General features: G+C 40.5%; 1 protein-coding gene across 1 annotated transcript; it reads right to left on the bottom strand.

The window, feature by feature from the left end:
• Positions 1-4,010: 4,010 nt before the first annotated feature.
• On the bottom strand, positions 4,011-12,884 carry DNAJA1 (DnaJ heat shock protein family (Hsp40) member A1). Its single transcript, XM_027039282.2, has 8 exons — positions 12,743-12,884; positions 12,385-12,562; positions 10,501-10,605; positions 9,159-9,386; positions 7,197-7,311; positions 5,654-5,769; positions 5,261-5,361; positions 4,011-4,390 (listed from the first exon to the last, which is right to left on the bottom strand). The coding sequence occupies exons 1-8, from the start codon at positions 12,872-12,874 to the stop codon at positions 4,172-4,174; spliced, it is 1,194 nt and encodes a 397-aa protein (XP_026895083.1). The 5' UTR covers positions 12,875-12,884; the 3' UTR covers positions 4,011-4,171.
• Between the last annotated feature and the right edge of the window lie 12,936 nt (positions 12,885-25,820).

Raw genomic sequence — 25,820 nt, forward strand, 5'->3', positions numbered from 1 at the left:
CTCCTCCTGACTTAGCATCAGAAAATCAAATGGAGCCTAACAGCATGTCATAATGCTTTAATGATTCACCTCTCTTCATCTCATGTGGGCATTTCATCTCACATCACAACGGTGAGTACAGTACTATTTTGAGACCACATTCACCTTTTATTACAGTATGTTCTTATAATTCTATTTTGTTTTTGCTATTAATCTTACTGTGCTAAATTTATAAGCATTATAGGTAGGTATGTATGTATAGGGAGAAACAGTGCATAGCGCTCAGGACTCTTCTAGGTTTCAGACCTCCTCCACTGGGGGTCCTGGAACATATCCAAACTGCGTGGCAGGATGGGGGCAGAGGTGGACACCCGCATTCTTCCGAAAACATGTTCCATCAGGTAGCTAGGAAAGTAGGTACTCTGCTGCAGCCTACAGATACAACTGGTATTTGTCTCCAGCACTTACAACTTAAAATACACAGCAGTAAAGTTTCCTTCAGTAGGGTAAGGATATTTGCCCTATTCCCCATTCAGTTGTGAAATTTGTATTTCTGGGGGCACCTGGGTGGCTCAGTTAAGTGTCCAACCCTTGATTTCCACTCAGGTCATGAGTTTTGTGGGTTTGAGCCCGTCAGCAACTGGGCTATCAGCACAGAGCCTGTTTGGCTCTCTCTGCCCTTTCCCCATTGGTTTCTCTCAAAATAAAAAAATAAATTTGTGACTCTGGATACATTGAAATCTGAGGATGGGATTTCAAGGCAACCTTTCTTTAAATCTCAGGTACAATTATTTTCTTCAGTTGCTTTTCAACTTGTACTAAAAGCCCTTCCTTCCTATGTAAGCAGCCCTGTTCAATTCTCTGAATTACTCTTATGAAGTACAGCCTATTATGGTTTCCATAATACACATGAAGAAAGGGACTTCCAGAGGTTCCCATACCTTGTTCATGGAGCACACACTGAAAGCCAGGTGCAATTCCAAAGCTCAATTTCTTTATTCTTTGAATCTGGCTGTTAGCTGCTTCTCTTTAGGTCTGGGAACAGGCAAAGAATGCATGAATTGTGTCTCCACAATCCATTACAATTTATTTACCTAACCTGGCCACAGGAAGTGAGATGAGTAAGAGAGCACTGAATGACAACTGGGACTGCAGTTTTTACCGTTAACTTACTTGGGCCAGAGCAGTGGTTCTGTCATCCAGTAAATAAATCAAAGGTAAATTTTCAGGTCCTGTCCCTGACCTATGGAATCTGCAATCGTGGCACTGGGGCTCATCAACCTTGCTGTTTTGAGATCCAGAACACTAGAGGGCAGTTTCTCCACTCCTAAAATGGATGTTTTGATTCTTGTTCTGCCTCACAAGGTTGTAGATATAACCCAGTTAAGTGATAACTGTTCAGGACTTAAGAAACCCTTGAAAGAGCATCTTTATTTTGCTGTAGCTTGTTAGCAGTTTCATTCACTGTATTTTTACACCCTACATTTTTCCTACATTATTTCAAAAAAGATACTGTGATGAAGTGTACATCTAAGCTGGGAAGCTCCCTGGTCTGAGCCTCAGACTTCTAACTGCAGTGTCAAAGGCTGCCATTATTGGACTTTCTCTTACCAATGCATTATCCTAGATGGTTAATAGGACTATGTCCCTATGTTGGTAGTGTTAAACTTTGGCTGTTGATAAACATCTTGGTGCTTAAGCTACTACACCCAGCTCCATGATGTTAAAATCCTGGCGTGGGGTGGGGGTGGGGCTCACATGTTTTTAGTTTCCCAGGTAACTAAGTGTAGCCAAGGTTGAGAAGCAGTACTATATGCAGAAAAAGACCTGATGCTAATTTCACATACAGGAAGATCTGCCACCATGTTCCATTAGCACCTTCATGGGACATTCTTATTCCCTACAAGTATGAGTGGATGGGGAAGGCATCAGAGCAAGCATTAGTGCTAGGGCCAGGAACTCCACTTGTGTGGATGCACATGCATTCCTGTAGCAGACTTGGTCAGAGCTGTTAAGAGATGACCTTGGTCCAAGTTCTCAGGGGCAGCTTTTAGACTACAAACTGTTTCTGCCTTTCCTGGTTAACTATTTCCTTTTCAGATTTCTATCTTTCTTTTATTTTTATACTGTATAATTCAGTAGCATTGCATTAATAACATTCACAACCTTGTAGAACCATCACTGTTTATCTGAAACTTTATCACAACCAATTAAGCATTAACCATTCATTCCTCTTCCCCCTAGCCCTTGGTAACTGGTCTATGAATTTGCCTTGATAGGTCATTTAAGTACACATACAATAATTTGTCCTGTCACACACGCACCATCACATTTTGTCCATTAGTTGGGTATGGGTTTGCTCCCCCTTTGGCTACTGTGAATTTTACAGACAACACTGGCAACAAGTATCTCACTTAGCCAAGGAGTCAATTACTAACTGTAGGCTTTTTGAGAAACTGCTCAACTTTTACACCATTTTACATTCCTACCAATGAGGTACTGGGTTCCAATTTCTCCATATTTTCACCTATTTTCATTTTGGATTAGTAGGTGCGAAGTAGTATTTCACTGTGGTTGTAATTTATAGTTGCCCTCAATGACTGATGTTAAACACAAGGATTTCAATTTTTTAAGATGTTATATGTATTACAACTCAGGGTTCTTTGGAGAAATTTAAGATTTCTGGTCATACTTTGTTGTGCTTTCCTGAGTACCTGGCATCATACCCAAACACAAGGGTAGCTGTATGGTACGGACTAAAAATGACAATCTAAAAATAACAGGTTATTAATTATTTCACTATGACAAACACTGGAAGTGTGAAAACTTTTTTAGTTTCTCCTTTTTAACTCAAATGTGCTCTATGAGGGGAACTTAGATGTGGGCCACTTCTGGAGAAATGTTTAACCTTACTGATTACAGGAGATGCCACAGAATCGGGATAAATGGGTAAAAACTTTCACATTTTCACACCAGTGTTTGCAAAGTTTTTAAAAACCCTTTTGGCTCATTACTTACCCCTCACCCACTTTCACTCCCCACCCTTGTTTAACATTCAACTATAGTTAAGTACCATTTTCAATTATCCATTTAACTAGTTAAATGACAAATTACCTATCTTAATTAATGAAAAGCCAATGCTTTTAATCTAGGGGAAAAAAAAGCCTGTAGTGACACACTGGAAATGCTTTGTAATCAGTATATTAAGGAGACAGTCATACATTTCAAGAATTGCTTAATTCTGATATCCAGATTTAAGCTTGTGAACATGACTTTTAAACATACAATTAAAGCTATTCATCATAATTTGCTATACTACCAACATTAAATTACAGTTACTTCGGAGCGTAAGTTAAATTGTTTAAAGTAAGCCTGTAACATACCTAAAAAACACCTTCCTAGCTCATACATGCAAATTTACTTTTCTGTGTAAATATCTCTTCACTCTAAGTTACCCTGCTCCCAAAGTCACTACTCTGAAGCTTATCATGGTCCAAAGAGAAGGAAAAAAAAGTGTAACCAGGACTGGTGTGTGTGTATATATATATATATAAAATATATATATATTAAAAAAAAAGATGGCACAGAAGGGAATGCAGTTCTACAAGTGCAAGCCCTCAAACAGCAGATTATGATAAACCCCTTCTTTAGAAAGGTATCCTTTCCACCACTGATACCACAGGCCAAATTACACAGCATGCCATCTTTAAGTAACAGTTGAGGCAACAATAAATGCAGAAGCATCACAATGAATCCCACTTAGAACTACAGACCAACACTTCTCTACAAATTCTTTTTCAGATTGCCAATTAAACACAAGTTTTAACTTCATAGCTTAACAATTAAGGGTCATACACTGAAGTCAATACATTTACCTAGCATTTTCAGTCTAAACTAGTTCATGTACATAGAGCTGAAATCAATTACAAGGTCGGGCCTCTAACAAATGCTAGGGGAGATTTTTTAAAAGTAGTTTTTACAAGTATTAAACTTATCTTGCACACTGAATTCATCATACATACAGGGCAAAGTCAGAGCTTTTATATTTTTTATTCTTCATTTAACTTTTAAAACACTACTATAGTTGAATATTAAAACAAAAACAATAATAGCAAGTAGTGAGCTATGATTATAGTCCTTCATTCGTTCACTACTGCATATAAAATGCCAGCAGTGTTCTTCACTGGCCCCATTAAGAGGTCTGACACTGAACACCTCCCCTAGGGTGATGTTCATCATCCTCATACGCTTCTCCATTGTAATGGCGCCTTCTTTCCTGATTTGGATCAAAGTCCACCAGTTCTACCTGGTCCATTTCATCAGTCTCTTCTACTTCCTTCCTCTCAGGTAGAAGCTTTTCCAGCAAAGACAGTTTATCAGGAGAGAGAAAGCCATTCTCAGGGAAGTTTACCTATAAAAAGAAATCTCCACTGTAAGTTCCATTTGATTTACTTAACCAAGTAGCTCCTTAGACATACTACCATTGACCCATTTTCCCCAGAAAAACACTTGAGAACATTAGCTTTTGGTGAATCTGCCAATCCCAAGTTAGAACACATGTTCTAAAAGGCACAAAAACATCTAGCTAGTATAGCCTTAACTAGAATTTAAGGCATTAAAAAAAAAAAAAAAACCCTCATCGGAGTAAAACTGCACTGTGATGATTATGGTTCTATTCAGCCAATGTAAGAACCCACACTAAAACATACTAATTCCTTGTAACAGAATTTAAACAAAGCTATTCATCCTCACAAAAGCAGTCCTTCTTTTCCCAAAAATGTTTTTTAAATTTCTTAAAAAGTATACTTTTGAGACAGAGCATGAGTAGGGGAGGGGCAGAGAGACAGGGAGACAAAATCCGAAGCAGGCTTCAGGCTGAGCTGTCAGCAGAGCCCAATATGGGGCTTGACCAATGAACCGCGACATCATGATCTGAGCTGAAGTCGGACACTTAACTGACCAAGCCACCCAGGCAACCCCAAAAATGTTTTTAATAAAAGCTGTATTTGTTGGTCAAGGGCCAATTTAAGATTGAAAAAAAATGGTTGGGGGTTGCTTTATGAACCATCCTATTAACCAAGCACTATAGTATTTTGCCAAAAACTCACAATGGCTAAGTACTTCTGCTGAACTAAATATAAGATCCTAATTATAGCCTTGTATTAGCTCATTTCTTCCTGAACAAGAGACTATAATGTGCTTTACCATCCAGAAATGTAATTCTGTTATATTTTAATAAGCTAATCATTGTCAAGTATTCCCAGGCTACTTTATAGCTTACCTTAAATTCGATGATTAGGCGACCCTTTTCATATGGTCTACGATAAATTGGCATGCCTTCATTCAGCACACACTTGATATCTCCATGCTTGACAATCTGACCTAAAAACATAGAAGCCAAGTTTTATTAAATACAGTCACATTTTTATGAGGCGGGGAAAATAAAGAGGAATGTCCTAGCTCACTGACAGGAATAAATATATGTGAAGCAATCCAATTACCTTTCAGTTTTTAGGGGCTTCCTTAAGAAACCCAATTACCATACAATTTCAGCTCAGCTCAGGGAGAGACTTAATTGAACAAGTAATTATACTAGTTTTCTCAGTGCCTATATACTAGCTAGCAGCAGACCGCCAAAATACTGTAACAGACAAGCTCATCTAAGTTATCATACCTGGATGAGAAGTAATGACAATGGTTCTGTTGTCTAGAGTAGATATTGGCTTTTGAAAGCCGCACAGTGCTTCAACCAGCTGTATGTCCATACACATGAAAAGATCCTCTCCTCGCCTGTTATCAACATAAATATGACATACACTCAATTCTCTCAAATCACCAGTGATTAGAAGTACCACAACAGGCAAATCTGTTTTCTTAACAGCAAGCAAGGGTATCTTTCACAAAAAAGTCCTTTCTCTCCCAATTCTCAAAACAGCTGTGATCTAGAAACAGCAACCCTGCCAACCATTTCCTAGGTAAGAATTTAGAATCTTTCCACGCATTCTAGGTAGCCTCTACTACTTACCATCCCCATTACCTAATTTTAAATCTGGTTTCTTAAGGGGAAAAAAATTTTCCCACAACAGTGCAGCTTAAAAAAAAAAAAGTGCTGATATTAAGAAGGAAAGGACATAGTGTGGGGCAGAACAGACTCCCAACTGGGTCCTGGATTTAGGTTCTGTGAAATTAAATGGGGATGACCAATTCCAAATGATAAAAGAATTTTTTACTGACCTACATGAATTACTAATATAGTGCTTTGCATATTATGAAATGCTTTTTGTATTTTGTATAGCCCACTTCCTCCTTGTGCTTAGACTTTCTTTTCCAGTTCATATTAGTAAAACAACTTATCCACAGAGTACTCTCCAAATAAAACTTGTAGATTCAGGGGTGCCTGGGTGGCTCCGTTGGTTAAGCATCTGACTCTTGATTTCAGCTCAGGTCAACAGTTCCTGAGTTCGAGCCCCACATCGGGCTCTGTGGTGACAGCACAGACCCTGCTTAGGATTGTTTCCCCCTCTCAAAAGCAAGCATTAAACAAACAAAAACAAAACTAGTAGATTCACCTCAAATGACCCCATCAAAATCCTGACTTTGATAGCATTTCCCATTATTTAAGACACTTATAGGAATGTTCTTTTTCACTAACTCAAAACCAGTTCCTTCAGATGTCATTCCCAACAGATTTATAGGATCCCTACTCTCGTCCAAAGCTTTAAATTAGCAATGGCTATATATTTAACACATGGGTTAACAAATCCTTATTCTTAACTGTAAGAGCATAAACAGTATCATTTCACAGCAACAGACCTCAATTTATATACTAATTTAGTTTTCTACAGAGAAGTTTCTATACATTTATTTACAATTAAAAGCAACTCAACTTACCACAAACTCTGGACTAAAAGGGGCAAAAGGTTTAGGTCATTTCAAATTACCTGCTTACACAAAGACTATTTATATTCATACAAAACACTTCTTTAAAAAAAGCATATCCTTTAGGTAACGATTTACCTAAATTTACCCAAAAACCAAAATCTGATCTTTGTTTGTAGCCTACTGAAACAATGGCTAACAGCCTTTTAGAAAAGATACCACATATAACCTAACTCTACTACACTTTTCTACAGTATTTCCAGTAAGTTTTTAGAGTAATGAAAAGCACATTTAAAAAAAATGCAATTTGTCAGTTTGAGTAATTGGTAAGTTTTTACCTAGTAAAAACAGCATGGTCCTTCTGATCTAAAACAATGATAATATCTCCTGGTTCCAGTCCAGGTTCTTGGTCTCCTTCACCATGGAATGTTATCTTCTGGCCATCTTTCATGCCTAAAAACAAAAGATTAGTTTTACATTCTTATTTAACATCCAACTAATGTCAGAATCTTTATTAAGAAATTGGTGCATGTTTGTGTATGCCTGAAAAAAATGCTCAAGTCTTTGTGGATGCTAAATTTACGGAAATGACTAAGAATGCCTACATGATTCAATCAATTTCTTACTGAAGAAAGTGATCATAGGGGAGAACACAAACCATAGACGCAAACCCACGTGAGGCTCCAAATCTCAGAGCTGCTATTTACTGCTAGCTGGATTACCCTGGGGAAGCAAGTTGCATAACATTCCAAAATAAATACCAACTTTCCCAGACACCTACCTCATCAGGACTGTTTCGAGGATTAAATAAAAAGGCCCATGCTGCCACCAAATCAGTTAACTGGCAAACATAACCATAATAATTAACAATAAACATTACTTATATCCAGCTTGTCTCCTGAACCAATCACTGAGGGGACCCAAACAAGAGCCACTGTTTTACATATTATGAAAGATATGAAACCCCTATTATGTAGCCAAAACTGTAATGACTATCCATCAAACTAGATCCAGCAGATCATTTCATGACTAATCCTTCATGTATTATAGTACCTTCACCCATGTTCCCCCCTCCATTTAAAAAAAATTCTTTTCAGTGCTTATTTTTGAGACAGAACATGAGCAGGGGAGGGGGCAGAGAGAGGGAGACACAGAATCTGAAGCAGGCTCCTGGCTCTGAGCTGTCAGCAGAGCCAGATGCAGGGACATGGGGCTCGAACTCACGATTCGAACTGTAAGAGATCATGACCTGAAGGAAAACAGATGCTTAAATGACTGAGCCACTCAGACACCCTTCCCCCAATCCCTTTTTGAAGCAAAATCTAAATATGTGAGGATGTATCTCTAAAAAACTAAGAACTTAAACCACAATACCACTATTACATAGGAGAAAACGAACAGTTTGTCTTTATTCTTGAGGCCAAGTTGCTGTCTTGTTACAGCAGTGAAGCAATTCAACTGTACTTGGTTTTGCTCGATGTTCCACTACTGTAAAAAGCATGGATAAAAGCAGCAAATATGGCTTCACTTACAACTAATGCTCTCCTAAAAACACTGTTGGTAGCAAAAGGGAGGTTCTATCAAAGCAAAAAAATCCAAACCTGACTACACATGGACCAACTGAGAGAGGAAAAGTGAAAGGAGGGCAGTACCATAAATCACACAAAACATTACAGAGGCTTAAGTTAATGCAGATTTACGTAGTAATATGGAATGAGGTTCATATGATCGACAATTCCGTATTAGTATGCACATTATGTAATAGTTTCATTTTAAATTACTCATGTCTGAAAGACATTGCTACATGTTCATAAGTTCTTGTTTACCAGTTAAAACATGTTCATTAGTTTAGAACAATTTCAAGAAAATAGGAGACCCCCTGAATTCTTTACCTAAACCCCCCTATCCTTAAAAGAAGGCACATCCTGGAGTGCCTGGCTGGTTCAGTCAGTGGAACCCATGACTCAATCTTAGGGTTGTCAAGTTTGAGCCCCACTGGTAAGTGTAGAGAATACTTAAAATCTTTACCAAAAAAAAAAAAAGGCTGGTTCAGTCAGTGGAACCCATGACTCAATCTTAGGGTTGTCAAGTTTGAGCCCCACTGGTAAGTGTAGAGAATACTTAAAATCTTTACCAAAAAAAAAAAAGGCATATCATTTAATCTAGCAGTTCCCAAGGAAATCGTTATTTCAGTTATAAGTGGAAGATCTAATGATTTAATAGAAGAAAATTTAGAACACTATTCAATCATTTGCTGATATCAGTGTTCTATCAAAATAAGAAAGTGACTCAGAACTCACCTTTGTCAATATGAACTTCTAGAATCTTCTTTTCTCGAACTATCTTCCTTCCGTTGCAGCTTTTACATCTATCTTTAGGACTGATTCGTTCCCCATGGCCCTGGCACTCCATGCACACAGATTGAATTTGCTGAACCATTCCAGGTCCTATCTGATGAATTCTTATTTGCATTCCAGTACCTCGGCAATTGGGACAACATTCTACCGCTCCTTTCTTACCACCTCGGCCTAAACAGTTTAAAAAGAAATGTTGGAATTTAGTATTGGATATGATGAATGTTTTAATATTAATCAAAGTTCTTAAACACTACATTCAGTTTCCAAGGTTTGATAGAATGCTGTCCTAAAAATCTACAATTCAGCCTTTTTATATTTCACAAAATATAGCCACCACCAGCTTCAGTTAATAGATAACATTTTTACTGTCTTTCCAAAGAACCATTTCAGATTTTTTTAAAAAATTTTTTTGTTAATGTTTATTTATGTTTGAGATAGAGACCGAACATGAATGGGGGAGGGTCAGAAAGAGAGGGAGACACAGAATCTGAAGCAGGCTCCAGGCTCTGAGCTGTCAGCCCAGAGTCCGATGCAGGGCTCGAACTCACGGACCGTGAGATTATGACCTGAGCCGAAGTCGGACGCTTAACCGACTGAGCCACCCAGGCGCCCCCAGATTTTTGTTTTAAACATGTGCTCCCAAAGCACAATTTTTAGGAATACTTTATCTGTGAGATGAGAACATTTTAAAGCATGTATTCTTTTTAGAAAATACCTTTATTTCAAACAAATAACTTAAGATTACACGTTCTCACCCAGAAACTGGTCTAAACAGTTAAGTGTCCAAAAAAGAAGACACTGTTTAAACCATTATTACAAATCAGGGAAGCCATTAGAATGACATAAGAGTTTTAAAGAGAACAGAAGTGTTCAACTCTGAATAATGTTGAGGAAAAAAAAGACACCACAAATTAGACTGATCCCAACTGTACTTAAAACATACAAGGGGCCCCTGAGTGGCTTAGTTGGTTAAGGTCCAACTTCAGCTCAGGTCATGATCTCATGTTTCATGAGTTCAAGCCCCACATCAGGCTCTGTGCTGTCACAGCAGAGCCTGCTTCGGATCCTGTCTCCCTTTCTCCTTGCACCCCTCCCATCCATAATAAACGTTAAAAAAAAAAAAAAAAAGGAATAAAACACACGTGGAAAAAGGTGGTGGATTCAGGAGGTTTTCTTCATACTCGTACTCTCCAAGATTTAGGTAGAGTACTGTCAGTTTTATTTATCTAGAAGAGCTTTGGTCTCATTTTCACTTATAGTAAAGGTGTGAAAAGACCATACATACCTTCACATTTGTCGCAAATCACATTCTTTTGCAGAGCTAGTTTTCTTGTTGCACCATTATATAAATCTTCTAAGGTTACAGAGAGCTGATGCACAACATTTTTACCTAGAATAAATGACAGCTCGTTAAAAATCTAAGAAATTTATGTTTGTGTTCATTGCACTTTAAAAATAGTAAAGAATAATGAAAGACTAGTCTCACAGACACATCTGTTGAGCACCTATCACATACATAGAAGGTGGCCACATTATCACACATGATCCACGAACTATGATGTGATTTCAGTTGAGGAAAACTGGGTGACATTGAATAATCTGCCCGAGGACATATTTGTGGCCATCTTATAAACCATGCTAATCAAAAACCTCAACTGCAAAATCACTTGGGAAATCGATGTTATTTAAATAGGTTTCACAATAAATTAATCCAAACTGCATTTCTGTCCTAATATACTCTAAACCTTTCACTTAGTATGGTATTGAACATGGCCAACCATTTCTTCATCCAAAAATCCTTCAGCACACTGAGTTCCAACTAAGCAAAATTCGCCAGGAAAGCAGACATATTTATTCAGTCTCTACAGAAGGCTATTAATTTCCACTTCTTTCTGAAGCGTGGCATATTTACTTTTGGGGCAACAGTAGTTAAAGACTGTATTTCTCATACAGTCCTATTCAATACACCTACAACAATAGAAACGTTTTATATCCATGATATCTAATACAGTAGCCACTAATCACATGTAGCTATTTAGCACCTAAGAATGGCTACTATAAAGAAATTTATTTAGATGTGGCCAGTGCCTATAAAGCAGTGCCATATCTCACCTTAAAATGTGAAATGGAAAATAGAGATTGCATAAGGATACAAAGGCTACAAAGAAGTCACTTGCCAATAGTTAATTAATAAGTTCCTAGCTAATGATTCTTCCACAATGACTTTTATCCACCAGGAATGAGTACTGCCTTAAGCCTCAGTGAAAAACTTCCCTCACTCTTATCTGCAGAGCATGCCTAAGGAGTATTTTTAGTTTCCAATGAAGCACCATTAACTGTATCCTTTTCCTCCTAGCTCCACCTTTGGTTCTGTACCAAATACAGGTCCATGTAGTTGATTCTGGCATGCTAAGAACTGCCCTTCTTTACCTTTATAGATTTGAGACTACAGAGAAGGGAGAGCAAACAATTCCTGAAGTGTGACTTATCCTCCAGTTTCATGACCAAAAAACCTTTTAATGGGAGTCAGACTTTGCTAGTCCATTCCTTAAAAAAATTAAAAAAAAACAAAACAAAAAAAACCCAGCTGTTTTTCTGTGGGACAAATCATCCTAAGTAATTAACTTTGATTACAAATTGTTTTAAGTTCGTTAACTACATTTTTGTTAAATGTTAGGGGTACATATTTTAAAATATTTTAAATTGAAGTGAGATTAAACAGACTGTAAGCTATTGGGACATAATAAAAGCTAATCCTGACTCTGATGCCTTGCTACATATGACCCTGAGGAAATTTTAAATTTCTGCACTTTAACTCACTTTGAACAAGGCCACCACCTCCAACTGGGCTGGAGGGTGGGGGAGGGGTCAAATATCTCTAAAAAGGGTTTTGAATACTATGTTCCTATACTCTATTCCTTTACCTAAGGGTTGCTAACCTTCCAAATGTCATACATATTGGAGAACTTTACAAGCACTTGTTAGAACTTGATTGACTTAGCTGTTTTTGGTTACCTCTCACTTTAAAAAATTACATCAAAGTGGCAGTTTGTCAGTTTGCAACTTTATACCAACATGTAAACAAGCATTTCAAATAGGTGATTTCTCAAGAATTTACTTTCACAAAGGGCTACTTTAATTTGCTGCATGTGGACTAGGTTATTCTTACCTCTCCTCTCTCTCTGCATCCTTCCTCCTCCTCCAAAAAACATATCAAAGATGTCCATGGGGGAGCCAAAACCACCACCTGCTCCACCTTCTTTAATTGCCTGTTCTCCTCCTTTGTCATATAATTCCCTTTTCTTCGCATCAGAGAGCACTTCATAAGCTTGAGAAATCTGTTTAAACTGTTTGAGAGAAAGAAAATTTCCCTTCAGAAAAAAAGTGCTGCAAAAACAATCACTGTATTACACATACTCATTGTCAGACTGCAATGGAAATAGTATATACCTGGCAAAGAATTACACAGCTACATTGAAGACTGAACACATAAAAAAAAAAAAAAAAGTAGGAGTACATCACTTTACCTTCTCTCCTTCATTTGGATTCTTGTCAGGGTGGTACTTCAAAGCCAATTTCCTGTAAGCCTTTTTCAATTCTTCCTGGGTGGCATTGGGTTTGACCCCCAAAACATCATAGTAAGTAGTTTCTTTCACCATTTTCTACAGCCTGAAATAAAATGCAATTTTAACTTTCAACTATTAATTAGGAAAAGTCAGAATTAAGGCAGAGAAATCTTCTCTTTCCCAAATCTGATAGAACACTACCTTCCCTAACCTTCAGAGAAGGTAACAAATCATTTGGTAATTCAGCGATAAATTCTTACTAAATATCAGCTAGTAATTATCAGGGAATAATTCACAGGCCTTTCTCTGTAGCAGCTGGTCCCCACTCTCCCACAGGAAAGCTCCATACTTAACGCCACTATTACCGGATTCTTCCTGTTTCTCTTTCCCAGTATGACAGCAGTAATCAAAAAGAGCACCAATAGGCTCAGTTCTTACGTTATCCTTATCTTCCGGTAAATCGGATAAGCCCTACACTCCCTAGATAAAAAAACATTTGGACACGGGGGAGGAGGGAAAGGAGTGGTTTATGAAACTGATTTTAAGCCACCACAAAGCGAGCTCTCCCCCCGGCAATCTTAAGGGTGTTTCTTAATCAAAGAACTTATAGCATCTCTACTTTCACTACCGAACACCTCTCGCCCCCACGAGTCAGCGTAGTTTCCATGGTGTTAGGTTGCCCCCTACGTTAGGTACAGACCGTTACGGTTTTCTTCCTCCCACCTGGGACCGAAGGGGTGGGAGAACCCCAGCCAGCCCTCAACAAAGAGGAGCTCGGAGAAGCGACCGCAGCCTCCGCCCCGCTCCCTCCGCAGCCCCTCGCCCCCTGGCTCCTTCCGCGCGTGCGCCAATGGTCGCCCACCCCCAGCAAGCCGGAGCAGAGGGGACGCGGGGGCGCGCACGGAAGGGGGGTCGATTGGAAAGCTGAGGGCTCCAAGTCCTTGGGGACCTCGGGCTAAATAGAGTGGAAAATGCTTCAGGAAACATCTCGAGCCCACTCACCGCGTGCGGAAGACTGCTGCGGCAACACACCAGCCCTCCCAAAAAGAAAATCGTGAATACAGGAACCGACAACCCTCCCGCCCACGCGGAGTCAACCGCCTCCGACCGCGGCTCCATCCGGCTTCCCCGTGCCGACAATGGCGCCGGCCTTGGGACGAGAGGAAGCGCGAGAGCTGAAACTCACCGGTGAGGGGGCCGAGGCCGGTGTTGGGGAGCGGGAAGGAGCGCGTTGCTGGGCGCAGCTCGGGCAGCCGCCGCTCCTCCGCTTTTCAGCGAGCGTTCTGGAAAGTTCCGCCCGGAGCGCCGCAGCCGTCGTCTTTTGTAGCCGAGTCCTGGCGCGTCACTCGACGGAAGTCCCGCCCCTTTCGCCGCTGCCACCGCCCCGCGGTTACCTAGGCAACGGCGCGGGGGCGCTCGGACTGGGAGGAGCTGTGCCGAAGGGCCTTGTGGGGGTGGGCGCAAGCCTTGGTTCCTGGCGCTCGTGGAACTTTCTGGAGTTCCTTCCTCCACCCAGTGGGCCGGGAGCGCGGAAGTCTTGGGCGGGAGCGGGGATTGCTCAGGAGCGGTGCAGTACCCGGCCAATTCCGGAATCGCAAATGCGCGGGGCCGTCGCTGCGGCCTGTGATGGCGTGGAGGGCTTGGGAACAGAGCCCCGTGAGGGAGCTGAGTTCGGAACGAGAACCTCTCAGAACAAAGCCCTCCCTTCCTCCTCCCCGCCGGCCCCTCTTTTGCCTCTTTGGGCGTCTCTAACTGGCTTTGTTCCTCAGCCTTGAGATTCTGAAAGCCCGCTGGGGAAGAAATGCCGAGCAAAGGGGTTTGGGCTTGTTCTGGGCAACCTCACAGGCCTTGGATCTTGCTCCTTTTTGCGCGTAGTCCGTGGCCTTGTAATCCGTCAAGTTGCAAGTGGGAGGAGTTCTTTGTGAAAGTCCTGGCCCCTGTACACATGTTATTTGCCTTGGCCCTGGCTGTGTCCTACACGTTGGACACAGGGAAATGTTTGAAATGCCTTGGTGCAAGCTTAGGGCCTTGGACTCCTGGCCTGGCATTCACCCTGTTGGCTAGCGAGGGGCAGCAAGCGTGGCTAACAAGTCGTTTTAATTGACCTAAAATTTAAGCCCTACCAGTCTGTAAACTTGGGTTTACAGTCTGTAGAGTGAGTATATGCGCTTTCAAATGAGTCCAGGGGGCATAATGGAAAACGGAGTCTGTTATATTCAGTAATCCCAAACATCGGAGTATCTACAACCAAAGATGGAGATGCAAAGATGAAACCTGGTTCATGTTGCGTAGACTTTAGTGGGGAACTGGACATGTCAATGGACTTAAGGGAACCACAAAATAGAGGTCAGCAGGGGAGAGACTCCTATATCAAATCTGATGGAACAGGGAAAGCGTCCATGGGAAAGTAGCAGTTGAGCTGAGTTTTAAAGGAGGGAGAAGAGCTTTCCCAGCAAAGGACAAAGCACAAGGGAAGGCTAAGGGGTGAAAGAATGTGATGCTTCTTGGAAATTGCAAGTAATTGGATACTGCCAGAGCTAAGGTTGCTGGTGGCCGGAGGCTAGTCTTCAGAGCTATTTGGGGGAACACCCTTTTGATGTATCTTGCTAAGCTGAGGATTTTGAACTTTACTCTGGAGGCCTCCTGATACGTACCTTTTCAGACTTAATAACTCTTTTGTTTAAAGTGGGCACCCAGTCACACCAAACTATCTGCTGTTTTCCAAAAACGCTTTACTTCTCTGTGCTTTTGCTCTGGCTGACAAGACCTAATCTTTTTTTTTTTTTTTTTTTAATGTTTCTCTTTGAGAGAGAGACCCAGAGCATGAGTGGGGGAGTGGGGGAGGGGCGGAGGGGCGGAGGGGCGGGGGGGAGACACCGAATCTGAAGCAGGCTTTAGGCTCTGAGCTGTCAGCACAGAGCCCCACGCAGGGCACAAACCCACTAACCATGAGATCATGAGCTGAGCCCATACCAGATGCTTAACCGACTGAGCCACCCAGGTGTTCCTGACAACACCTAATCTTTAGGTCTTGTCATTACCTTCTCGATTTATCAGCTCTGGTATAAACTTTTTTATTTTAACCACCACTTGTTAAAAGTCTAATACTGCCAGGCAGAGTACTAGGGTTTGGTAATATAAAGATCATTTAAATTATGTTCCCTGCCTTCAAGAATCTCATCACACATAAAAGGACGAATTGTGTTATAAATGCCAGTAAAGGAGTATTGAGGTGCTGAACTTTGCACCATGCAGATGGGTATCCCAGATCAAGAGACCAGCAAGTGTAAAAATATGAACAATTAATAGGGAACAGTAACAATAAATTTTGTTCATATGTTTTGAGGTGTTTTCGTTCTAAAATTCCGACTCTACCATGGCATAAACTATGCGTTTGTCAATCTAACATTGGTTAAGCATATAAGTAGAGTATATATATTAAATCACTTTGAGTTTCCCCAATAAATAGTACTAAGTCTAGTGTTTCTTAAATATTACTGTATTTAGTGTTTCCTGTAGCCTCAGGAATTCAGTTGAAATTCCCACAACTTTGAGAAAGATGGAAGTCAACGTAAGGCTATAAAATGTGATATTGAAAATTCTTCTAAAACCTGCAAGCGAAGTGAGCTAAATTCTTTATTAAGAATAAAATAGGGGCCCCTGGGTGGCTCAGTCGGTTGAGCGTCTGACTTCGGCTCAGGTCATGATCTCACAGTTCATGAGTTTGAGCCCCGCATCAGGCTCTGTGCTGACAGCTCAGAGCCTGGAGCCTGCTTCGGATTCTGTGTCTCCCTCTCTCTCTGCCCCTGTCCTGCTCTCCCCCCCCCCCCCATGCTCTGTCTCTCTTTCCTTCAAAAATAAATAAAAACATTTAAAAAATTAAAAAAAAAAGGGGGGGGTATAAAAGTTGGTTTTAAGAAAAGGAAAACTATGTGCTTGTTTGCTTGTATGTGTATAGAATATTTCGCAAGGATATCCCAAAACTTGTAATATGGTTGCCTTTGGGGAGAGGAGAATGGGAGGGAGATATTTCACAATCTACCATTTTGTAACTTTGGAATGTTTATTTGTAGTATTTCTTTAAAAAATTAAACTTAAGGGGTGCCTGGGTGGCTTAGTCGGTTAAGTCTCCAACTCTTGATTTTGGCTCAGGCCATGATCTCATAGTTTTGTGAGTTTGAGCCCCATGTCCATGCAGAGCCTGCTTGGGATTTTCTATTTTTTTTTTTTTTCTCTCTCTGCCCCTCCACTGCTTGAGTTTTGTCTCTCAAAATAAATAAATAAACTTAAAACAATTTAAAAAGTGTAAAATTCTCTCCTGTCAACTGAAGCTTTGAACTAGTAATTTGTCACCCCAGTAGCAAAGTTGGGTAATTCTTGGCGGCCTTAAAACTGTCATCACATATATTCTAATATTTTTCCTTCATAGAAACTTAATGATGCTAAAAATATGTCCTGCGGCATCTGGTGTCTCATTCGGTTAAGTGTTTGACTCTTGGTTTCAGTTCAGATCATGATCTTGAGGTTTGTGAGTTTGAGCCCCTCATTGGGTTCTGAGCTGACAGTGCAGAGTCCGCTTGTGGTTCTCTCTGTCTCCTCTCTCTGCTCCTCCCCTGCTCATGTGCTCTGTTTCTCTCTCTCTCTCAAAATAAATAAACTTTAAAAAATTAATGAAAAAATAAAAATGTCTTCATGAAAAATCTAGCTTTTCAGTAAAAGAACTCAGCACTTTTAAGCATTCTTATTTACATAAAATAATATGAAAAGATTAGCAGTAAGTTAGTATGTGAGTTTTTTTGGTAAAGACATGGTATATCATACATGCTATTTGCAACTTGTACTTTTCACTTAATTTATTGTCATCGTGTCAGAATAAATAATTTTTAAAAATGTATTTGTTTTTTGAGAGAACATGTGTGCACACATTCGCATGCAATCGGGGGGAGGGACAGAAGGAGAAGGAGGGAGACAGTCTTAAGCAGGCTCCATGCTGAGTGAGGAGCCCAATGCAGGGCTTCATCTCACAACCATCAGACCATGACCTGAGCAGTAATGGAGTCAGACGCTTAACTGACTGAGCCACCCAGGAGTTCCTTACCTTGTTATTTTTATTTTATTTAATTAATTAATTAATTTTTTAAAAGTTTATTTATTTTTGACAGAGACAGAGTGCAAGCATGAATAGGGGAGGGGCAGCGAGAGAGGGAGACACAGAATCCGAAGCAGGCTTCAGGCTCCGAGCTATCAGCACAGAGCCCGATGCGGGGCTCGAACTCACGAATCATGAGATCGTGACCTGGGCCGAAGTTGGACGCTTAAACTGACTGAGCCATCCAGGCGCCCCTTGTTATTTTCCATGACTTCTTAGTATGTAGTATGCAGGCACTATAATTTAACTATTCCCCTACTGATTAACATTTTGGCAATTTCCAGTGTTTTATAAACAGTGCTGCTGAGAAATTCTCAAATATAGCTTTGGACACTTATGCCAGTATTGCTGTGAGATGGACATCTAGAATGGAAATTGGTGGGTCAACGTAAATGCAGGTTTAAAATTGTAATAAGTAAGTACGCTTTTCCTCTTTTGGTTTTTGCCTTTCTTTTCTTTTCTTTCTCCCTCCCTCTCCCCACTCCTTCATTTGTTATGTTTAGGAAGCTTTCACCAATCCAACATTATATATGTATTCTCCCAGGTTTTCTTCTAGTTCTTTCATGGTTCCGGTTTTTACATTTAAGTCTTCATTCTATCTGGAATTGATTTTGGTGTAAACTCCGGGGATTACTTATTTGTAAGTAACTGAATTTTATTTTTCTTCAAATGGTGAACTAGTTTTTCTGTTTTTATTTTCTTAATGTTTATTTTTGCAGGCACAAGTTGGGGGAGGGGCAGAGACAATCCCAAGTAGTCTCTGCACTTTCGGTGCAGAGGTCGATGTGGGGCTTGATCTCACAAACCGTGAGATCATGACCTGAGCCAAAATCAAGAGTCAGACACTTAACCACTTGAGCCACCCAGGCACCCCTTGATCATTTCTTCTTGAAGTTGTTACTAAACATTGTCTTTTTGTTGTTATCATGAATGGTCTCTTGTTTTACCATTATAATTTATTTCAGTGGGATGCTTCATAACTTTCCATAACCATGTGACCAGGATACAGGTATCCAAGGAGGTAGCTGGCGATAGCTAGAGGCATGGCAGAAGCCAAGTCATTAGGGCTTGAGCACTATGCTAGTAGTTTGAAATTCATCTTGAAAAAATACTGGAGGATCCTAGGGAGGATGGTGATATAACCTCTAAGATCTGACTTTTTTCTTTCTGAGTGCCTGTCAGGCACTGTGCTAAACTTTCCACAAATATTGTCATATTTTAATCCTTACAGCAACCCCATTTTTATAGATGACTTGATCATATTTACATTTTAGAACAATCATTTGGGTGCTAATGTGAAAGCAGGATTCTTAGAAAACTTTTATGGTGAGAGAGAAGATGAGAAGTGTTGAGGCCTAAGTGATAGAAATAGAGAGAGAGAGAACTAGAAACAGAAACATAGAGGTGGAATCTGCAGGTCATGGTAACTAGAAGCAGAGATGAGGGAGAAGGAATCATGGCTGACTTCCAACTTTCTGGCCTGAGCAACAGGATGGTTGGGGGTGCCCTTCCTGTGATGGGGAGCCCAGAAAGAGGAGGAGGAGAAGGCTGTGGTGGGTCAGAATTGGGGAGGGTGAAGATGAGTCCAATTTTGGATGTGTAGAATTACTGCTATACTCTTTTTTTTAATGTTTATTTATTTATTTTGAGAGAGGGAGAGAGCAAGAGCGGGGAAGGGGCAGAGAGAGAGAGAGAGTCCCACACAGGCTCCATGCTGCCAGTGCACTGTGTGATCATGACCTGAGCCAGAATCAAGCATTGGATGCTTAATGATTCAGCCACGCAGGTGCCCTTGCTGTACTTTTTTCTTTAGATTAAAAAAAGAAAATTTTTACTGGAAAACATAAAATAGAAAGTAAATCTCAGCTAAAATGCTGTTTCTTATGCTTGTATAAATTAAATTTTTTTTTTTTTTTTTGGAGAGAGAGTGTGTGTGAGCAGGAGAGGGGAAGACGGAGACAGAGAGAGAGCAAATCTGCATGGAGCTCAACGCAGGGCTAGATCTTACAGAGAATTGTGAGATCATGACCTGAGCTGAAATCAAGAGTTAAATTTCTTGATGGGGTCCCTGGGTGGCTCTGTCAGTTAAGCATCTGACTCTTGATATCTGTTCAGGTCATGAATCTCTCGGTTCATGGGTTCAAGCCCTGAATTGAGTTGATGGTGTGGAACCTGCTTGGGATTCTCTCCGTCTCTCTGCTCTTCCTTCCAGCCCCACCCCTGCACACATGTGTGCTTGTGTGCAAGCTCTCTCTCTCAAAAATAAACGTTAAAAAAACTGTCTTTAAAAAAAATTTCATGAAACATTTAGTTTTTGTTTTTGTTTATTTTTGGAGAGAGTGCAAGCGGGGAGGGGCAGAGAGAGGGGGACAGAGGGTCTGAAGCAGTCTCTGTGCTGACAGGCTGACAGCAGTGCTCCTGATACAGGGCTGAAAGTCACTAACCACCAGATCATGACCTGAGCCGAAGTCGGACGCTCAACCAACCGAGCCACCCAGGTGCCCAGAAACATTTAGTTTTTAATTGACTGTGGGGCCTAGTGGGGCTGGAAACATTTTTTTTCTTTTTTTTTTTTTTTTGAGGATCACCAATTTGTTCTTGTTCTCCTCTTACCTCTGTGACTATACATGGTTTAGTTTTAGTTTTCTTTATGAACTCTTCTTCTTTCTAACCCCTCAACTCCCCCCCAGGTGTTATTTAAGAAAAATTTTTTAATGTCTATTTATTTTTGAGAGAGAGATATGAGTGCGAACAGGGAGGGGCAGAAAGAGAGGGAGACACAGAATCTGAAGCAGGCTCCAGGCTCTGAGCTGTCAGCACAGAGCCTGATGTGGGACTCAAACCCATGCGTGAACTGACTGAACCACCCAGGCGCTCCCTACCCCCCACCCCCATGTGTTATTTTTTAAATACACTTTTTATTTTAGAATAGTTGAGGATTTTCAGAAAAGTTGCAGGGATAGTACAGAGAATTCCTTTATACCTGGCATGCAGTTTTTCCTATTGTCAACATGTTAAAATGGTAGTCACAACTAATAACCAATACTGATACGTTATTAGTAACTAAAGCTCATTGTTTGTTTGTTTGTTTGTTTTTTGAATTTCCTTAGTTTTTACTAAATGTCCCTTTCCTGTTCCAGGACCCCATCCAGGATACCACATTGCTTTTAGTCATCATGTCTCCTTAGGTCACTGTTTTTGTTTTTGTTTTTTAGTATTTATTTTTGAGAGAGAGAGAGAGCACAAGTAGGGTAGCGGCAGAGAGAGACGGAGACAGAGAATCAAAGCAGGCTCTAGGCTCCAAGCTGTCAGCACAGAGCCCGACGGGGGACTTGAACTCACAAATCGTTGAGATCATGACCTGAGCTGAAGTCAGACCCTTAACTGACTGAGCCACCCAGGTGCCTCTCCTTAAATCCCTCTTAATTGTTACTTTCTCAGATTTTTTTTTTTTTTAATGTTTATTTTTGAGAGAGACAGATACAGAGTGTGAGCAGGGGAAGGACAGAGAGAAAGGGAGACAGAATCCGGAACAGGCTCCAGGCTCCAAGCTGTCAGCACAGAGCCTGACGCAGGGCTCGAACCCACAAACCGAGAGATCATGACCTGAGCCGAAGTCGGACGTTTAACCAATTGAGCTACCCAGGTGCCCCAGTTCTCAGATTTTTAAAATTTATTTTTCTTATTTTTGATGACCTTGACAGTTTATTTTTAATGTTTATTTTTCAGAGAGAGAGAGAGAGAGAGAGAGAGAGAAAGAGAGACAGAGCATGAGCGGGGGAGGGGCAGAGAGAGAGGGAGACACAGAATCCAAAGCAGGCTTCAGGCCCTGAGCTGTCAGCACAGAGCCCGATGTGAGGCTCTAACTCACGAACTGTGAGATCATAACCTGAGCTGAGGTTGGCTGTCAACCAACTGAGCCACCCAGGCTCCCCAACCTTAGCAGTTTTAAGGAGCATTCACTAGGTATTTTGTGGAAGGCCTTTCAATTTGGGTTTGTCTAATGTTTTTCTCATGGTGAGACTGGATTTATAGTGTCAAAACTCAAACTCTGCACACTGAGAAAATAAACCAGAAAGATGTGTTTATTGCAAGGCTTTCTACCTACAAGCTGGGGAACTCAGGGCAACTGGAGGAATGAGTTTCAAGTTGCCACAGTCTAAGTGATTTTTCATGGGGTAAATGTGGAAGTTGTTTGGTTTTTTCAGATGATTGGTTTCTTAGCAGTCTTTTCTTATTTGGGTCAGGGTAGCTGAGTCAGGGGAATGAGGAAGTCCAGAGATGGCATGAACAAACTTGGCATTTGGGGATTGGCTGGTGTGCTTTCTGATTTCTGAGGAGAACTGGAAATTCCTGTAAGATTGGGTTAAGTTTCCTTTATATGCCCGCATTAACCATCTCCATTTTGCCCCTGATATAAGTGACTCCATTTTAGTTTGGTTCTACAACAACTTTGGGAGAGTAACACCACAGAGTTAAAGTGCTTAGTTTCATCGTATCATATCAAAGGCCTATACTATGAACATGATCTATCACTATCAATGTTTGCCTGATCACACCTGGTGAGGTAGCACTTGTTAGGTTTTTCCATTATAAACTTATTCCTTGCCTCAGTCCTCTCCCCCTTTCCATAATGTACCCTTTAGAAGGAAGTCTTATTTATCTTGATGCCATTGGTGTAAAAACATGGTCTGGCATAGGGTAGGCATTCAGTAAGTGTTTGTTGAACTGAACTGGGTCTCTATTTTGTGAGTCTCACAAAAGTCCTGCCAGATAGTGTTCTCTATTTTATCAATAGGAAAGTAAAAATTTGAAAATTTGAGTAACTTGCCCAAAGTCAGACAGTAAGTGGTCAAGTTTGGAATTTGAACTCAGTCTCTCTGAATGCAAAGCCTGTGTTCTTTCCCCATACCGCTCTGGCTTCATAGAGGGTTGTGTTTACGTTGGCCATTTTCCCTAAGTACTTGTAATACAAAAGTGTCCATAGATTATGCGGTTAGTTCTTTGGTTACATGGAAACTTAATTCTTCAATAATTCATGTTTTCAATTTAAAGTTATACTTCAAACCTCTCAGCCTCAAATTTGGCAGACTTTTGTGCCATGTATTGCTTGATCTAATTCCAATGGAAAATCTTATTTTTAATTCCCTTCAGAGTTGTGGAGAGTGGGTTGTATCAGGGCCTTAATGGGAAAATGGGTCCCAGTTAGGATACTATTACAATAGTATAAGACTGGCTACATAATTTGTGAGGCTCAGTGCAAAATGAAAATACAGGGCCCTTCCTTATTAAAAAAAATATTAATAAATTCAAGACAGTGACAGCAGAGCATTAAACCAAACATGGGGCCCTTCTAAGGGTGAGACCCTGTGTGACTCCATAGGACACACACCCATGAACCTAGCCCTGTAGTAGTAGAACTAGTAGGTAAAGAGAGTCAGTATGAAAGAAGTGGAAGTGAGAATGGAGAAGAGAGGGTGGTAACACAAGATATTACAGAGATAAACTTACAGGACTGGGTTGATGATCAGATATGATAGATGAGTGGGCAGATAAAATATGGAATGTAAGGTTTCTGATGGTGATGCCTTTTACTGACACTGGAAATCAGAGGACCTGGTTAGCTCTGAGGGGAAAGTGGTAAGTGCATTGTTTTTTTTTTTTTAAATGTTTATTTATTTATTTATTTTGAGAGTGAGAGAGGCAGAAAGAGGGAGAGAGAATCCCAAGCAGACTGTGCTGTCGGTGTAGGGCCCAACTTGGGGCTCAATCCCACAAACCATGAGATCATGACCTAAGCTGGAATCAAGAGTAGCATGCTTAACCAACTGAGCCAACCAGGTGTGTCCAGTTTTAAACACATTAGTATCCACAAGTAGTCAGGAACACTTGGATCTACAAATATACAGAGAAAAAGAGCTGGAGAATTAGAGTGTTCCAATCTGATAGTACTGAAGACTTTAACCATTTAAAGAAAGTATTCATGTATTTTCTGTATAATTGAGAAATAATATTTGTATTGATGAAAAACAAGTTACAAAGTATTACTGTGTTTATAAGAGACATATATTCAATCTGAAAGTAAAAGTTTGCAAAAGTTTGTAGTAAAAGAAAGGCATTTAGGGGCGCGTGGGTGGCGCAGTCGGTTAAGTGTCTGACTTCAGCCAGGTCACGATCTCGCGGTCCGGGAGTTCGAGCCCCGCGTCGGGCTCTGGGCTGATGGCTCAGAGCCTGGAGCCTGTTTCTGATTCTGTGTCTCCCTCTCTCTCTGCCCCTCGCCTGTTCATGCTCTGTCTCTCTCTGTCCCAAAAATAAATAAACGTTGAAAAAAAAAATTAAAAAAAAAAAAGAAAGGCATTTATGGTAGAAATAGATTTGTAGCCACATATTTTCTGTTGCCAATACTATAGTACATTATTCAAAATAGGCTCATAGTTTACTGTCTTTTGATTTTTTGTTGAGCTCCCACAATCTATCTGTTGCTCTATAGAATGTATAATTTTAAAAGCTTAAATTAAAAAAAATTTAAATTAAGGCTTACATTAAATTTTTATTTTTACATATCTCTGTTTTTGATAACCAACATGTAATCATTTTTATATTTTAGTAGTATATTTTATAACTCTCTTTTCTTTCTATTACTTGTGTACATTTTCTGGGGGGAGGTTACAGGGCAGTATGGACAGTCTGAAGTTGGAAGTCAGGTTTAAGTTCTGGCTTTGCATCTTATTGGCTACGTGATCTCAGGAAAATTACTAAACTTATCTGAACATAGTTTCCTTATTGGCAAAATGGAGATGAAATTTACTTTGCTGGAGATATAACTATAAGTGAAAGATCTTTGTAAGCTTTAAATTTCGTAAATCCATACCCTTTAGCTTTGCACCCAGAGCACTTCTTGAAGTCAGGCTCCACCTCCTTCCCAGATTCATCTCCAGTAACCTACCTTTCCCAAAGTGGCTTCCTCATCATCCCCTGAACATGCCTTAACACTTTTCTGCTTTCTTAATTTTTCTCTAATTCATTTATTTCATCAACATTTACTGAGCACCTTACCTCCCTCAAGGCTTTGTTTATTTTTTTTTTTAATTTTTTTTTCAACGTTTATTTTTTTATTTTTGGGACAGAGAGAGACAGAGCATGAACGGGGGAGGGGCAGAGAGAGAGGGAGACACAGAATCAGAAACAGGCTCCAGGCTCTGAGCCATCAGCCCAGAGCCTGACGCGGGGCTCGAACTCCCGGACCGCGAGATCGTGACCTGGCTGAAGTCGGACGCTTAACCGACTGCGCCACCCAGGCGCCCCTCAAGGCTTTGTTTAAATGTCACCTCAATGAGACCTACAATGTCTACCCTAATCAAAGTTTCGATCTTCTGTTCCTCCTCAGCTCTCCAAATCCTCCTTAGCCTGCTCTACTTTTTTTTTTTCCATTGCACTCATGACATAGCACATTATTTACCTGTTGTCTCTTCTCTCTATACCCCTTTCCCAATAGAACTAAAATTTCACTTGGGCAGGGATCTTTGTTTTGTTTTATGATGCATCCCAGGCATCTAGAACATTGCCTGGTACAGAGTAGGTACTCAATAAATGTTCATTGAATGAATAAATGAATATGAATTGTGCCAGACTTTAAGCTAGGTGCTGAGTATCTATAGTCGTGCAGAAGCAGAGTTGGTTCCTGCCCTCGTGAAGTGTCTAGCTTAGCACAAGAGTGGCTTTCCTGTGGGCCTGGGCTGCCCTCTTCCAGGAAACGTCAGCATGACTAATTGCTGGGTTCAGAGTAGCCTTTCCTCTTAGCAGTGAGCAGTTTTCTGATAGTTTTAAGGTTTTTTTTTTTATTCTAATAGAAAGGAAGCAGGGCAAAAAGAATAATGCATTCTCTTAGTC

The sequence above is a fragment of the Acinonyx jubatus genome, chromosome D4 (genome assembly GCF_027475565.1).
Source record: "Acinonyx jubatus isolate Ajub_Pintada_27869175 chromosome D4, VMU_Ajub_asm_v1.0, whole genome shotgun sequence".
In the NCBI taxonomy this organism is placed as follows: Eukaryota; Metazoa; Chordata; class Mammalia; order Carnivora; family Felidae; genus Acinonyx; species Acinonyx jubatus.